The sequence below is a fragment of the Bos indicus x Bos taurus genome, chromosome 19, assembly GCF_003369695.1.
Source record: "Bos indicus x Bos taurus breed Angus x Brahman F1 hybrid chromosome 19, Bos_hybrid_MaternalHap_v2.0, whole genome shotgun sequence".
Classification (NCBI taxonomy): domain Eukaryota; kingdom Metazoa; phylum Chordata; class Mammalia; order Artiodactyla; family Bovidae; genus Bos; species Bos indicus x Bos taurus.
The window spans coordinates 12,266,751-12,284,147 of record NC_040094.1 but is presented as its reverse complement, the minus strand read 5'-3'; the positions used below and the strand labels follow the sequence as shown (position 1 = coordinate 12,284,147).

Sequence of the window (17,397 nt, the reverse complement as noted above, 5' to 3'; positions counted from 1 at the left end):
CAGCCGCCGTCCCCTCCCGCCCGGAGGGAACGCGGGGTCCAGGGCTAAAAACAGACCTCTGCTCTAAGCGCAGGTTCCCCACTCCCCAGGTTTTCTTCCTCATATTCCTTCCTCCCTCAGCAACCTGGGACCCCCGAGACCCTGCTGATCCAGTCAACACCGAAGGGCCGGCAAAACGGGTGGACGATAGCAGAGGGGACCCTCCTCCTGGCCGACGTCGCGCCCTTCCCCCGAGACAGACTTGCCCGCCCTAAGGAAAACCCAAACAACGCAGAATGGGCTCCGATTTCACCGGAGAAAAGGAAGCCGAAACCGACGAGCAAACACAACGGAGCCCTGGCAGAGAAGAAAGGTTCTAGGCTCTCTTCCTCCCGGAGCTGCGACTCCCGGGCCGGTAGAGCGCTCGCGACCGCTTCACCTTTTCTCCACTCCAGCTCTCAGCAGCCCTCTCCACAACACCCGGACGAATTCCCGCCTCCCGCCCCTCAACTCCCCAGCACCCAATCGCCGGGCGAGCTCAGACAACCAATCACTCGCCAAGACCGAAACCAAGCAACCAATCGTGGATCGAGGTCAGGGGGCGCGCACTCTGGCATCCAATGAAAGCCTCCGCAGTAAGAACGGACTCAAGGTCCTCGGCGGCACCGGAAGGGAAACGCCAGAAGCGTGAAGCACTACGGGGAATCCCAAGGAGTTAGGGGAAAGTACTCCGTCTGCTCCGTTGTACTTTTTTGAAACCGGCGACTTAACCTGTGCTTCAGTTGGAAACTCCACGTCTCGTATTTAAAGTCCGTAGACCAAAGGAGAGGAAACACTGTTAAGCCCTTGCTCTTTAAGCGTTCATCCGGGCCCTCCCAGTTCAAATTTCCGAACTTTCCGGAAGCCAGAGTAAATACCCAGGCGGGAATTGGCAGACGGCTGAGCCAAATTAGGCGAGAAGGTTGGATGACAGCTGGCTACAAAACCTCCTGATAATCAAGGCTTTCCCGGGTCCACATTCAACCAGAGATACGCTCTCGAGGTCTCCAGTACCTCCTTTAAGGCTTAATCAGCCTCCTATCCCTCCTAAGACCAATTAGTTGCTAAGAAAGCATACTCCTCAAAGGTAGCGAGAGTTAAACACCATCTCGCCAAATTTTTTAACTCTAGCATAAACTTGGCTTAAAATACTAGTGTTTCAAAAAGCAAAACCAGAGACAGTTTTTCACATCCCATGGAACCAGTTTGGGAGAGAGGTTTGCTGCAGGCAAGCATGTATGCATGCATGCTAAGACGCTTCAGTTGTGCCGACTCTTTGCAACCCCAAGGACTGTAGCCCGCCAGGCTCCTCTGTCCATGGGACTCCCCAGGCAAGAGTATTTGGCAGGCGGGAGCAGTGAAAGGCGAGTTGATTCGTTTGCCTCCCTTTGTTTTACTACATCTTCCCAAAATGACAAAACTTAGTCAATAAGACTAAATTCTACCCTTTGCAAATTCAGGCTCAGAACTTTATCCTAAAAAAGTTATCTAGGACTTCCGTGGTGGTCCAGTGGTTAAGAATCTGCCTGTTAGAGAAATTTTAAAAAACTTTTGACAAAGCACTGCCAATGCAGGAGAGATGGATTGGATCCCTGGTCGGGGGAACTCTGATCCCACATACATGGGAGGAACTAACTAAGCGGGCAAGCCACAGTAACTGAGCCCTGGCTTCAACTAAGACCTGAGATAGCCAAAAATAAAAAAAAAATTTTAAGTAATCTAAAAGAAAAGTAATAACACCTCAATTGATAATAGTGCCTATTCTAATACTGAAAAATAACCATATTCTAATACTTAAAAAAAAAAAAAAATCGGAGAAGGCAATGGCACTCCACTCCAGTACTCTTGCCTGGAAAATCCCCTGGATGGAGCCTGGTAGGCTGCAGTCCATGGGGTCGCTAAGAGTCAGACATAACTGAGCGACTTCACTTTCACTTTTCACTTTGATGCATTGGAGAAGGAAATGGCAACCCACTCCAGTGTTCTTGCCTGGAGAATCCCAGGGACAGGGGAGCCTGGTGGGCTGCCGTCTATGGGGTCACACAGAGTCGGACACGACTGAAGTGACTTAGCAGCAGCAATACTTAAAAATAACCATATACGTCCCAGTCTAGTACTAATGTGCTAAGTCACTTCAGTCGTGTCCGACTCTCCGTAACCCCATGGACTGTAGTCCCCAGGCTTCTCTGTCCGTGGGATTTTCCAGGCATGAATACTAGAGTGGGTTGCCATTTCCTCCTCAGGGGAATCTTCCCAACCCAGAGATAGAACCTGTATCTCTTACATCTCCTGCACTGGCAAGCAAGTTCTTTACCATTAGCGCCACCTGGGAAGTCACAGTACTAAAAGGGAGATGGTTATATCAATTCAATCATTATGGAGTCAATAAAATAATTATAAAAACCAAACAACTTGCAAAAAGTTTCCATATAAAGCTAAATGAAAAAAGACAAATAAATGCTAAACTGGGTATTATGAGTTCCACTATTTGAAAATACATGTGCATAAGCAAAGATGAAGGAAAAGTACTGCAAAAATGTCATTTATTAAGTCAGCAGTAAGGAGGATAATTTATAAAAGTAAATTATTAAATACCTTCAAACTATTAGTCTGCTTTTACAAAATTTTTAAAATATTAAAATCTTTAAGTACTGATAATTACTCCAGAGTAATTAGTATGATTTTCCTCTCATAAGTCCCTAAGGCTCTCAACTGACTCTCACCTTGTATTGCCTTTTGATGTATGCAGCATAACAGAACGGGGTACACAGGCTCTGGAACCACAGAGTCCTGGATTCCAGTCCCTTGAACGGTTCCTTTCAGGTTAATAGCAGTGAAATAAAACACAAAAACTACAAGTTCATTTGATAAAGAGTATGAATGTTTATAAACCAATATTCAAAATAGCTGCACACATCTTTTCTTCACTTGAATAAAAAAAAATCACATTGTGACAAATTTTATAACCTTAACTTAAAATACATGAATATTAACATTTACTAATATTTACATATTTTATGTACATCATCAACAAACCTGATGAAAAACAGCATATGTTATTATTTTTAACACAGCAGGTTTTGACCAGTCTTTGAAAATTGATCCAGGAATGTGCACTGCATTTAGTTAGAAAACATATTTCAACCTTTTCTGACTCCTAGAGGTTACCTACTCACACAAAATATTCCAAAACCTCAGTTTAAACAAAAGGAAACAAATAGGAGCAGTTGTATTGAATCTTAAAAGACTATAAAACTGCCTTGTTTAAAAATATGGAAGTTCTTAGTTTGTTTTTAAGTGTATGCCTTTGTTTTTTGCATCAAAATTATTTAATTGAACTTTAAGCATCTAATAAAAGTTATAAATACTCTCATCTATGATACTGTGCACTTCAAGATTCGAAACAGATACAAATTAGTTCTTATGTAATACCCTTATGAGGTAGGGCCAGTAGTAATCCCATTTTACAAAGAAGGAAAATGAAATGTGACTATTTCCTAGTGAAAAGGCTAAAATTAAATTTTTTTCTTAAAAACCACACTTTCTTATTAGCCTTCCTTATTTCTTTTATAAGGGAAGAGGTCTGTTTCAAGTGGGGTGGGAAAGAGGGGTTCATTCAGATATTTCTCAGAAAGCAAAGAGAAGTACCTTCTACACTGGATACTTCATTAAGGAAAAAAACAAGGATTATGGATTAACTGAATGCATCTACCTAATCAATGGACATTACTAACAGAGGACTGCAAAATCCTTCCACAACACAGAATTTTCCCCGTTTTAATTTTTCCTGAGGTCCAAACACGACAGATTAGTTCAAAATCTTCTCAAATTATGATGTGAATTATAGTCCTGAAATCAAACCAAGAGTTCTTTAATCCAGTGGGTTTTATTGCTCTAAACTTCAATGAGATTCCAATGGATTTCCCCCTCTGACCATTATAAAAATAAACTTTAAAAAAAACTAAATGAGACCTCTTTTCAGGTTAGTCTCTACACAAAGATGTTTCTGTAAACTCTTAAGCCAGTATCTTAAAATTCCAAATTATTCAAGTATCTCTTTAAACATATGGCTTCATATATTAGTAAAAATTGAAGCAAATACATAAAATCTTTAAATCCTCATCTGTACGTCCACGGAAGTCATTTACAAAAAGCTGTTTGCCTATTTTAAAGCCTTTCTCAATACTGTTTCTTGAGAACTGGAATTCCATCTTGCTATTACTATTCCATTCATTACTATTATTACTTGCATTGCAAGTTTTAGAGATTTCTATTGTTTAAAACTCCTAATTTTCCCTCAATTCCCCCTTCCCTTTTTCTCTCTCTCATCACTGCATCACTGTACTGTTACTAGCTGATGGTTAAATAACCACAGGCTTATTAATAAGATATTAAATTAAAGGCATGGTAGTTTTTCTTCACTTCAAAAGCTTAATACAAGACCATATTCACTTTTTCAGTAATGATTCTTAAATGTGCTGCCAACAGAAAAAGAAAAGCTCAGTTGCTACAAAAAAACATACCAGCAAAGTAGATCCAAAGAACTGCCAATCAAATACAAGCAAGCATAATTCTCAAGAGAGTTCTAAACTGTATTCATGGTGAATTTAATCATTTTAGTGATTCCAAGATGCTTCTGTTCCCATTCAGTTTAGTTGTTATAAGATGCATGTTCGTGTTAGGTATATGCAGCAAACAGCTTCATTTTTTAGTTTTAAGTTTGTTCTTTGTTAAATTCCACTAACACTCATGTTTATTATTTCAATTACTGTGCTTTCAATACAATGACAGAGCTGTACATCAGGATCCATGCTTCCAGTGTCCCTAGGTCCATTTTTATAAGATGGATCTTTACTGATACCAGACCATCCACCTGGTTTCTCCTTTATTTGTTGAAGACCTAAAAACATAAGGAAGAATAATTAAGGCAAATCTGGAAAGGATTTGGACCTTTCTGCCTGAGGTATTTAAACAACTCTTGAAAAGAAGTTACTACTTACGTGTAATAATTGGATCAATGTCTCTTGTCTGAGTGGCAACATCAGAGGCACAAACTTGCCCTATTTGGATCAGCAAAGACATAATATCTTCATACAGTGGAGGAAATGCTCGACAAAAAGAGACCAAACTTGGCAGAGTTGGCATGAAAAAAGCATATCGCTTAGCCTGTGTTAAAACTGTTGGAAAGAAATGAAACAGAATTTTCACAGATATAAATTCAACCTACATGGCCTATATTGTATACTAAGCACCATGCTCTGTGCTAAGAATACTGAGTTTTCTAAGACACAGCCAGCCCCTGCCTTCAGGGAGCTCACAATCCAGCAGTCAGCCATTATCTAACACATAAATGCTTATGTCCAAGCGCTGTTATAGGTGCATGACATACACTGTTTCATTTAAATCTCACAATACTATAAATGAAAAAGTATCTTTATGATACTTATTTAATATACAAGAAAACTCTTAAATAAACCTTACATTAAGAAGCTATTCAACTCCAGTTAGCAGTGGGGTGGAAAGACAACTCAGGCAGTTTAAGTTCCTAACCACTGTAAATAGTATAACGTGAAGTGGATATGATGGAACGAAAAATGAATAAATTATTATCAGCACTGACAAAGTATATGAAATTGACTGAGACATAACTTTTAAAGATTGAATTATATTTCATATCTTTTAAAACAGTGTATTTTCATTCCATTTTACTTAACAACCTGGAAGATGGTTAAAATGCTGGGGTACATTTTAGAACTTAAGGAAACAACTAATATATTAATCTCTTATGTACACCTATGATTATATTTTTCTGGAACTCTAAGCATTTGCAATAAATTATAACTTGTTTTCTAATGACATAATTACATTCAGAAAGCAGACCTGATTTCCATTTACAAAATTTGTACTGCTTAGTATATTTACTGTAAATCTATATATGCTGCTGCTGCTGCTGCTAAGTCGCTTCAGTCGTGTCCGACTCTGTGCGACCCCAGAGACGGCAGCCCACCAGGCTCCCCTGTCCCTGGGATTCTCCAGGCAAGAACACTGGAGTGGGTTGCCATTTCCTTCTCCAATGCATCAAAGTGAAAAGTGAAAGTGAAGTCGCTCAGTCATGTCCGACTCTAGCGACCCCATGGGCTGCAGCCCACCAGGCTCCTCTGTCCATGGGATTTTCCAGGCAAGAGTACTGGAGTGGGGTGCCATTGCCTTCTCCGAACTCTATATATAGTCATTGTCAAAAGTGAAAGATACAACTTGCCTACCTATTCATCCCCTCTATACTGTACATCACATTTGTCACAGAGAAATTTTCAAAAAGAATAACTCAAAATTATTGCATAAATTAAACTACCAGTGAAGCAGAAAATGTGGTGTAAGTAAATTCAGAAAAAATATGTACTACTTTATGTTAGAAATTTTTGTTATTGATGCCCATTAGATACACACCTGTTAGCAAAGTTCCCATGACATTGACAGCTAAGCGAGCCACAGTCAGTGACTTTGGTAATGCATACTGGATACACAAGTGAGAAAGCAACTGGATAGCAAATATCTGTAACACAAAATCCAAATGTTACATGTTTCTGAAGAGGGTCTTTGCATGTCTGTGTGCATGCTAAGTTGCTTCAGTCATGTCTGACTCTTTGCAACCCTTTGGACTGCACCTTGCCAGGGCCTCTGTCCATGGGATTTTCCAGACAAGAATACTGGAGTGGGTTGCCATGCCCTTTTCTAGCGGATCTTCCTGACCCAGGGATCGAACCTGTATCTTTATGTCTCCTGCATTAGCAGGTGGTTTCTTTACCACTAGCACCACGTGGGAAGCCTAAAGAAAGTCTTTAAATATTAAAAACTTAAAATAGTTTATATAACCAGGAAGATTAAAGGAAGGTCAAAATTGTCCTAAAGTTCCAAAATGCTCATTACCTGTTTTTCAAGTTCTGGCTGTGCAATTAGCTCAGGTATGAAATCCAGACAGATATGCATAGACGGAATACCTGCGACCGTCAGAGGCAAAAGTTCACAGGGATAACCCTATCTCAACAAGAAAGGGGGGAAAAGTTAGAAATAAAATAACTATAAGTCAAATACAGATAAAAATACAAAAGGTTTCACTTCCTTGATGTAACAGTTGCTCAGGAGGCTACAATGCCCTCCATGTTTCCTGGCATTTCACCTCTCTGATGCACTAAGATAGAGATAAATTATACAAACACTTTATCAGGCTAAAACCAAATTTTTAAAAATCTTGATTTTTCTCCATATTGCAAAGAACCATGATCATTTGCATGACCTCCAGTTCTAAATGATCCTATTAATTTAGCAATTCACAACTACCCCCAAAAACAAAGTTCAACCAAAGAGCATCATTCTTTGAAACCAGACCTGAAAGTGAACAAGCTTAGCAATGTTGGGATCCGCGATGTACATTTGGTGCAACAGGCAACAGATAAGGCACTGAACTTCTCGAAGGTTACAGAGCAAATTGTCTTCTCCTTCCTCCGTTCCCTTATTTGGAGCGCTGGCAGTAATGACACTTTGAACATTCCTTAGCAAGCTGTCTGGATTGACCCCCTTTGCCTTCTCCTCTTCAGTAGGTAAGCAGATCTCCAAGAGAATCTGGACAGCTGCACTATCCTACAAACAAGTAAAACACAGAAAACTGAAGAAGTTTCTGGAAGTTTGATTTGTTTTCACATAAACTGATGTGATAAAAACAAATAACCCTCTCTTTAAAATACAAAGAGCAAAAGTGAACAATCTACACTCCAGTGGTTCTCAGCATTTTTAGGGCCATGAACTCTTTTAAGAATCTGAAGGAGGACTTCCCTGGTGGCACAGTGGGTAAGAATCTGCCTGTCAGTGCAGGGGACATGGGTTTGAACCCTGGTCCGGGAAGATGCCACATGCAGCAGAGAAACTAAGCCCCTGCACCCCAGCTACTGGCCCCGCCGTGCCCAGAGCCTGTGCTCTGCAACAAGAGAAGCCACCACAACAAATGGTAGCCCCCCATCACCACAACTAGAGAAATCTCACACATGGTAATGAAGATCCAGTGCAGCTAAAAATGAGTAAATAAATAAAATAAAATTTTAAAAAATCTGAAGGAAGCTACATGCCACCCTCTTAGCATAAATATTAACATATGGCATAATTTCAAAGTGCTCTCACACATCTCCAATAAAGATCCATGGACTGCAGTTTACTACTACAAGAGTATTCTAATTCAGTATCATCCAAAATGGACCCTAGACAAAAAGTGACTATTACCAGAATCTCTTCCTTCCTCCTAAATTCCTACTTCACCCAGGATGTCCTGTATTCTTCTTTTGTTCCTCACCTCTGAAGATGGTGATTAATAATCAGTATCTAAAAGCCATTCCCCTAAGCTCTTCTCCTTTTTAATTTGAAGATGGACTTTTTAAGGCTCAGGAAAGATTCTGCCTCACCATCCATACCATCTGTACAACTCACTGTTGCTCAGTCTACAAGTTTGTGTGTCATTTCATAGAAAAGGAGTTTCTTGAGGGGCAATCTGTTTAATGGCCCTACCTATAAGGGAGAGCTATAATCGAAGGAAGAAAAAGAAAATGAATACATAACATGCATCTCTGAAACACAGCCACTGCCTAGGACAGAAGAAGTCAATTACTCCATCTAACTATGTAAGGACCTGATTATAAACTCAGGTTAGCCTTACATTATAATCATTTATAAAGTATATTTTATAATCATTCTTGAGGGGGGTTGGGTTATTACTGTTCTGCATTATTTTTGTTTACACACTCTGGAACCAGCCTGCCCAAGCTCGAATCCTATTAATAGCTTCCCTACTTACTAAATACATAACCTTGAGCATGTCATTTAACCTCTTTAAATCTCATTTTCCTACTCTGCAAAAGTGGAGATAATACTCCATAACTTATAGGTTGGTTGTAAAGATTAAATGAGTTAATACACATAAAAAACTCAAAATAGTACCCACCATATAATAAGCATTATATAAATGGTAGCTAGTACCATCCTCAATCCCTTCTCTGAAACTCTTGAGTGTCAGATTTATTTTAGAACTGATTTTTTTTTTCTGTATTGTTATATAATACCCACAGCAGAGACTAAGACAGTATACTGTAATCAAATATATTTCTGCAGCAAAACATACCAATTTTCATATTAAGTGGGATAAAGGCCATAAATAGCTTCAGATCAAGTTTTGTCACATTAATTCAGGTCAAGTTTTGTCACAAACAAGGTCCTATCAGGTCAGGTTTTTCTGCCAACTGAATTACCAGAAAAAAATGCTTCAGTTTTCATAGCTTTTGTGGATTTCTGTATCACAGATAAGGGATTGTGGATCTATATTATTACTCTAATTCTCCTTATTGCCAATGAAAAATTTTTGGAAAATATTTCAAACTAAGAAAACATTTCTCTTATGAAGACCTCTAACTGCTTAACATTCAACCATCTCATATGCCCTGCAAAAATTACTACTTAAGACTTTAATAAATTCTACTTTGTTAAAAACCTTTTCTAAGAAACATTAACTTATGTTGTCATAGTATTTACCACTGCCTGACATTTTATTACATATATATACTTCTTGTCTGTCTCTACCATTTGGTTTTATTTCCCATTATTTGATTTTAAGAAATAAAAGTCTTATATTTTATTAAAATGACTATTTTAATCATGACTATTTAATCAATGACTATTAAATATCATGAAGATTATTCCCGATTTTAAAATAATAAAGTCCATCTGACATTTAGAAGCAAAGGTAACCCCATTATAAGTTCTATAATAAAATTGATGTACAATATGTTACCACTGTATTTTCTAAATACAGGGAAGCCATTGCCCTTTTTGATTAGATTTTACTTTATTACCTGAGCAGCCAGTAATGCATTTTTCAGTTCTTCTCTGGTAACTTCTGGGCCATCGGTTTGTCCAATTAAACCTATCGTATTATTCTGGGAAGGCCTATCTTGCTCTGCTGTTTCCTTCAGATGAGCACTAAGGTAGGCTTTGGATGCCAGAAGATATCCGTTCAACATGTGCAGAGTAATATCCATCAATGGGGGGCATCTACACAAAGGAAGAAGAAAAGAAAAAATACATGAGAGCAAATAAAAATTTTTAAATTAGCCAGAACATGATGAATCAGCTTATATAATCAGAAAAACCTGAACAGTACCTGAAAACCTAAAGAGCAGAAAAGTTACACTTTTCCCACTGAAATATTCATTCTCAAAATGAAAGCTTAACACATGTAATTCTCTATACTTTGTATGAATAGTATTATCTATTTCATTTCATCAGCTAAACCAAATATAATGTATGACCTAGAAAAAAAGGCATTCTTTTTTATAAAATAATGGCACTACCAATAAATCTCTTAGCTATGAGTCTGCAAGGCCACAGTCCTCAAAGGGAAACAGTCTAATGTACAAAATTTTATATTTAAAATAGATAACCAACAAGGACCTACTGTATAGCACAGGGAATGCTGCTCAATATTCTGTAATAACCTAATTCAGAAAAGAATTTGAAAAAGAATAGATACATATATAACTGACTCACTTTGCTGTACATCTGAAACTAACACAACATTGTTAATCAACTATGCTCCAACATAAAGTACAAAATTTTTACAAAGAGCGAAATACTCAATTATTGATAAGATGAAGGAGATTAGATATATAGAATATTTATTCATTCTACTACTGTTTATTCTTTGGAGCAAGACAACTCTGTATTTCAAGAACACTTCAACCACTTGACGGTATGTTATTTACTGAGCCTTAGTTTCCTCAACTAAAAAATAAATATTCATTCCTCAAAAACTGTTATAAATTAAGGTTAAATGAGATAAGAATAGATATAAGAATTACATGTAAAAAAGGAAACCAAAAGATACATCAGTAACCACTAAAATATTAAAAAGTCAAACCCTTAGAAAAACTTGACAACGCCACTTCCCAGCCTGTCACAAACTGCGCATGTGTGCATAGAGGCAGTACAGCTTTGCTTTTAACGGTGAAACACCAGAAACAGCTTAAATGTCCATCAACATGTCAACAGTTTTTCTGAAATGTTCAAATTATCTATAATAAAAAATGCATGTATTAACCATGAAAAAATAATGTGAACAGTTAAATAAGCCATGGCAATGTTCCCAGAATTGAAATATTTATTTTTTATTTTATTTTATTTTATTTTATTTTTTTTATTAAAGGAGGATTGTCTTGGGGAGCAGAAGGGGGTGTTTTAAATTCCTAGTTCTGTCTCCAAAATGGAAGGAATTTTATTATTCTGAGCTTTATTTTCTTCATTATCAGATGAATTAAGCTACCTTTCAGTAAGGTTGAGTGAATCAAGAGTAAAAATATCTCTGAGAATGTCTAGTATAGGTTTTCTTTACCCTTTCCCACTCTTCCCTTTGAAAGAAAGTAATTACTTTAAAGTTTTTCAAAACATCATGATAGGTGAATAGGGCGACATAGCTGACCATTTTCACAGTGATTAAGTAGAAGGAGAATTAGAGAATGAAACTGAAATTTAAAGATTATCAACTCCAGGGATTTTTCAGATACTTTATTTAACCAGGAAAACTAAATACTAACTAAATGTTAAGTATTGTACATCACCTCACATCACACAGAACAAATGGAGTGGGCTTCCATGATGGAGACCCACCTCTGGGCTTCTGCATAAGCTCTAAGTCTGTCCATTCATTGAGAAAGCTCCTCCACAGAGCCCTCAGGCACTGAGAACCACTGTCTTTTTTTTTTTTTTTTTTTTCATGTAATACGTGTTTCAGTTTACTTCACCCCACCACCCATAAATTTTGAGAGTAGATGAATGATTCAATACTTTGGCCACCCGATGCGAAGAACTGACTCAGTGGAAAAGACCCTGATGCTTCGAAATATTGAACACAGTAGGAGAGGGGACAACAGAGGATGAGATGGTTGGATGGCATCACCACTCAATGGACATGAGTTTGAGCAAGCTCCAGGAGTTGGTAATGGACAGGGAAGCCTGGAGTGCTGCAGTCCATGGGATCACAAAGAGTTGGACATGACTGAGTAATTGGACTGAATAATTCAAGTGGATTAGATGATTTACCCAAGGCCACTTAGCTTATTAGTGACAGAATATAAAATAAACTCAATTCTTTTAACTACCAATCTTGCCCTCTTTCAATTATGCCTTACTATACTAGTCAGGATAGTGAAAGGTTGTTGTTGAATCACACGAATACACCGGGATTCTTGGCCCCCCGAGGAGAAGAATTCAATCCGGGGCCAGAGACGAGGCTTGATCGCTCGGAGCTTTTGTGTAATAAAGTTTTATTAAAGTATAAAGGAGATAGAGAAAGCTTCTGACATAGGCATCAGAAGGGGGTAGAAAGAGTACCCCTATTTATTTTTTAAAAAGTCCTAAACTCCACCATTCTGATCAGAGTTTCTGGAAGACAGGCATATATATATGGAATACTAATCTATATATGGAATACTATGCAGCAACTAAACAACGAGAAGGAGGAGCTATGTAAACTCATATGGAAAACATGTTGAAAATGGTAGGTTTAAAACATAATAATAATAATAAAGCCTACCAAAAACCATTTAATTTTTTAAAACCGCCCAAAACGAAAAAGTAAATATTTCTATTTATAAATTTGCAAATGCTTGGAAAGTGAAGCTCCTAACACACCATTATGACAATAAAGTTCCTTCTGGAGATGGAATTAGGATTGGTCAAAAGGACAAAGAATAATTCTCTTCTAAAAATGTCAGCATGATAGGAGAGAACACGACTTTCCACTGTACACCTTTTCCTTCTTATTAATCTACTTGTTTGTGTACTTTTTAATATATATTGTGAAAACTTTTATGTTTACATTAAAAAAGGGAATATTTTAGTGAACCTAAGAACCCCTCAGCCAGCCAGCAACAGTTATCTACACATCACATGCCTTACTCAGACCCCCACATCCATTTTACCTACATAACCACTGGTTAGTTCAAAGAAAATCCAAAATGTCATATCTCTTTATATTGTTCATGTTTAAAAACCATCTGAATGACCACTTGGGAAAAAATTAAATTTTAAAAAAGTGAACAAAATTAAAAGGCAAAACAATAGAACAATAAAAGAAAAAACTGCATTCTATATACAAAGAGCTGATATCCATTATACATAAAGAGCTTTTTAAATAAAAAAAGGTAAGCATTCCAATAGAAAACTAGGCTAAAGTATAAAGTAATAAATATATTAAAATATCCAATCTAACGAAAATATAAATTGAAATAGGAATTGATTTTTCACTTATCAAATTGGAAAATATTACATGAAATGGTATAGGAAATTATACAATAGCAAACACCCACTATGGGAATGTAAACTGGTTCAGCCTTTCCAGATGGTGGAATAAAAACATGAATCAAAAGACTTGAAAATGAGCATGTTCCATTTTTAAGAATCAATTCTTAGGAAATAATTCACACCAATTACCACAGCACTAAAAATAATTAACAAAAAAAATGGAAATAAAATATCCAACAATAGGGAACTGAGTAAAGAATATCTATTAAAATGAGAAAAAGTTAAACAAGTTACAAAGTGCAAGATCCAGACTACAAAAACATTTACTATGTTAATGGCAGCATAAATTAACAACTTCCTGAACAACTGGAGGTGATTTAGGTGAAAAGTTACCTAGTTAAGTGGATTTTTAACAATGGTAAATTGTCTTAGAAGTGGCTCTTCTCTAGAAGTGTTCTTCACTCTTGTTTCCTTTTTAAGTATCCATAAATAGATACTTAATATCATTTATATTGTTTATTCTTCTGACTCCTCATCCCTCTCAGACCCTGATCTTACCAAACTGTATCTGATTTATTCTGCAGATGTTGTCACTTCAAGAATGTCATCCCCAGGATTAAAGACAGATGAGTATGGCAGACTGTACCCTAGTTAGTCTTCTTTACACCAGCTTCTTTCCCTCTAAATCATCTAGCATGAACTTTCTCTTCTCAAGTTATCACCTAAATGATCTCTTTAGCCTAACACTCAAGGCCCTCAATAGTCTGACCTTAACCTAACATTCAACTCTAAAGTGTATTCTCAAAAATTCAGCCATCCACTCAAGCCTTTTTCTCGCTGGCTTTTATACTTTTGCTCACACTATTCTTTTTCCCAAGATAACTTTTTTGACCATCTACACCCCGTCGTTACAGTTTCTGTTCATCTAAACTCTATTTCTATTCTTCAAAACACAAGTCTGATCTCCTCCTAAAACTTTTAACAGCATTCATTTACTACACCATTCATATGCATGTGACCATATTATTTAACTTTTCAGGTACGGGTTTTATTTCCCCATACAGGTGACAATCACTTTAAAGGAAGACCCCTCAACTTGTATATCTTTGCTATTATTTAGCTGAGCAATTAGAAATTCAAATATTAATAATGAGGACTAATTAATTCCATCTCTTGAGGTGAAGTTACTCAAAGAAACTGATTAAGTTCAGCCACTGGCAAGGAATTATACACAAACGTGGAACAAATGAAGCTAACCTCACAACTGAGGATTCCAAAAAGATCACAGTTTTAATGCATTCAACAGTTCACAATAAGCCAATTTTTTTAAAGGTTTTTTCAACAATGGTAGCAGAAACAATATTTTTTTTCACTACCTTGACTCTGAAAGAATAGCCACTATTGAGGGCTGTGAAAACCAAGGATGATATTTTCTTAAAGCTAGTGTTATTAATCACATATTAAATATTAAAGTGAAGTTCATGAATATAGACAACAACAAAAAAAAGAACCAAAAGCAAAAACCTCACAGGTCATACTTTCAGGTTATCTGCAAGCACACTAAGACGTAAGTTTAAACTGAATTTCTTCAATTTTCTTTGACTCTCCAAAGCATAAACTCTATAGTAAAAATGAAACTCAACACATACCTGTATACCCTCTGATCACATCTTAGCACAATGAGAGGATCTATCATCAGGTCATTCTGAGTATACTTTTGCTGTCGTACAGACTTTATTGATGGTTGAAGTGCATTAACTGTCATTACCCACAGCCTGATGAGAAAATAATCACATGTTCAAAAACAGCTATATCATAATTGAAACCTGTAGCCATGTTAGAAAGCTACATTCAGGGAAAAAATACAGAACAGGTGTAAATGAACTTGGGAAAATTAAAACCTATTAAAAAATCTTCACAGTTCTAATAGAATAATCATTGCATATAAAATGAAAATTTGAGTTAAAACCTCAGTTATACTGTACTTGCTATATGACTGTATAAGTCATGGAGATTCCTGAACTTATTTCTCCTCTGTAAGATATGAAAATACCTATAAATGAAACTATATCCACCAAAGCACTTTGAAGCTGTAACTGGCCCCATAAATTGTCATTGTTCTATACTTATCACCAGAGAATCTCAATGTGAGATGCCACTATGAGGTTAGACATCAATAAACCATAAAAGTGGTTACTAACCTAACTACACCATCAGAATTACTGAGAGATATGCAATATGGAGGGTATCTGGTCTCTTACAGTGAAGGCCAGGAGTCCACCAGCCCTCGCACACAGAACTTGCCCACTCTTAAACATGAATGGGTAGCCAATGATCATCAGACATCAAAGAAAGCTTCTAATTTGAAAAAGAGTAAAACATACAAACAGAAAGAGGGAATGCCAAAGAAACAGAAATGTTGGGATAAGAAGAAAAAAATTCTTAAATGTATCATTTCCTTAAAGGATGGAACATTTCATATATGAAACAAGAACAGAAAACAATTAGAGATTCTCAAATAAGAGTTCTTAGAAATTAAACTATAACAGGAATATTTTAAATTCAAAGGAAAGAGCAGAAGATAACATTCAGAAAACATCTAGAAAATGTATTCAAAAGATAAATTTTAAAATAGAGCAAAAAAGAGGAGAAAAATCAGAGTAGGTCAAAGAGGTTTAAAACCCAAACTGCAAAAAATTCCAGAAAACAGAGAGAGAGAAATTATTGGGAAAAAAGAAAAAAATATATATATACATATATATGAAAATATCCTAGAAGTGAAAGTATTAGCATTAGTCCCCAGATATAAAAAAAAAAGGCCAACCAAGTGCCCAAGACCATGAATTTTAAAAGCTGCTGTTGCTGTTTGGCTGCTAAGTCATGTCTGATTCTTTTGCAACCTGTGACCTAAAGCCCACCAGATTCCTCTGTCCATGGGATTTACCAGGCAAGAATACTGCAGTGGGTTGTCATTTCCTTCTTCAACGGATCTTCCTGACCCAGGATTTAACCCATGTCTCCTGCATTGGCAGGTGGATTCTTTACCACTGAGCCACCAGGGGAAGCCCACAAATTAAAAAAGACCCACATCAAAAAGTATCATCATGAAACTGCAGAAACAGTGAAAAAGAATCTAAAACCTTTAAGAGAGAAAAAACAATGGTCACAAACAAAGGACTGGGAGGTGGTAAATGAAGTTACTCAATAGCAATCAGGAAAGCTCTAGTTACTTCGATAGAATAAAGCCTTCAAGTTGCAAAGAGGAAAAATAAGCTAAAATTCTACACCAAGGCTAAATATCAATCATATGTGAGAAGAAGAATAAACACCTTCTCACACATGAAAACCTCAAAGGAAAAAAAAAAAAAAAAGTTTCCCAAACAACCTTTCTCAGGAAGTCACTTGAGTATGAGTTCCACTCATAAGGAACTAAACCAAGAAAGAGAAAAACATGGAATTGAACCAAAGACAAAGCATTCCAGATGGCTACTGTGGATGTCTCAGATTGAAACATATGGATTGAAAGCTCTGAAAGGAAGGTTTCCAAGGAAAAATGTTACAGATATGTTATCTCATATGTTACAACTGTTATGTAAATTTCTACTCAACAATATAGTCTGAAAGTGAATGAGTTATTAATACAGAAAAAAAAAAAAAAAACCTAAACAGACAAGAGGCAAACAACTCAAGGTCTGTATGTGGGGTGCAGAGGAGGACAGTTGTATAAGAGAGAGATTATAATCACAGGCTATCATATCCTTCAACTAAAGTACACTTATGTGCTCATAAGAAGGCATTCCTAAATTAACAATGCAAAGAAGTAGAGGAAAACAACAGAAGGGGAAAGACTAGAGGTCTCTTCAAGAAAACTGGAGATACCAAGGAAACATTTCATGTCAGGATGAGTACAAAAAAGGACAGAATTGGTAAGGACCTAACAGAAGCAGAAGAGATTAAGACAAGAAAACACAGAAGAACTATACAAAAAAGGTCATAATGACCCAGATAACCATGATGGTTTGGTCATTCACCTATAGCCAGACA

General features: G+C 36.8%; 2 protein-coding genes across 10 annotated transcripts in view; both read right to left on the bottom strand.

Annotated features, from left to right (window-relative positions):
* The window catches only part of BRIP1 (BRCA1 interacting protein C-terminal helicase 1), a 182,315-nt gene extending 179,488 nt beyond the window's left edge, over positions 1–2,827 (bottom strand). The window contains exon 1 of one of the 3 annotated variants that reach the window (XM_027519783.1): positions 2,742–2,827. The gene's annotated coding sequence lies outside the window, so the exon portion shown is untranslated. Of the gene's footprint in view, positions 1–292; positions 477–2,741 lie in introns of those variants that run through there. The other 2 variants (XM_027519780.1, XM_027519782.1) reach the window with 2 other exon arrangements.
* A 50-nt stretch (positions 2,828–2,877) lies between these two features.
* The window catches only part of INTS2 (integrator complex subunit 2), a 58,016-nt gene continuing 43,496 nt past the window's right edge, over positions 2,878–17,397 (bottom strand). For all 7 annotated transcript variants that reach the window (XM_027519777.1, XM_027519778.1, XM_027519779.1 and 4 more), the window contains exons 19-25: positions 15,003–15,128; positions 9,909–10,107; positions 7,405–7,656; positions 6,946–7,053; positions 6,466–6,571; positions 5,019–5,195; positions 2,878–4,918 (exon numbers count right to left, since the gene is read on the bottom strand). In XM_027519777.1, coding sequence (XP_027375578.1) covers positions 4,749–4,918; positions 5,019–5,195; positions 6,466–6,571; positions 6,946–7,053; positions 7,405–7,656; positions 9,909–10,107; positions 15,003–15,128 — 1,138 coding nt within the window. In that variant the 3' untranslated portion in view covers positions 2,878–4,748. The remainder of the gene's footprint in view (positions 4,919–5,018; positions 5,196–6,465; positions 6,572–6,945; positions 7,054–7,404; positions 7,657–9,908; positions 10,108–15,002; positions 15,129–17,397) is intronic.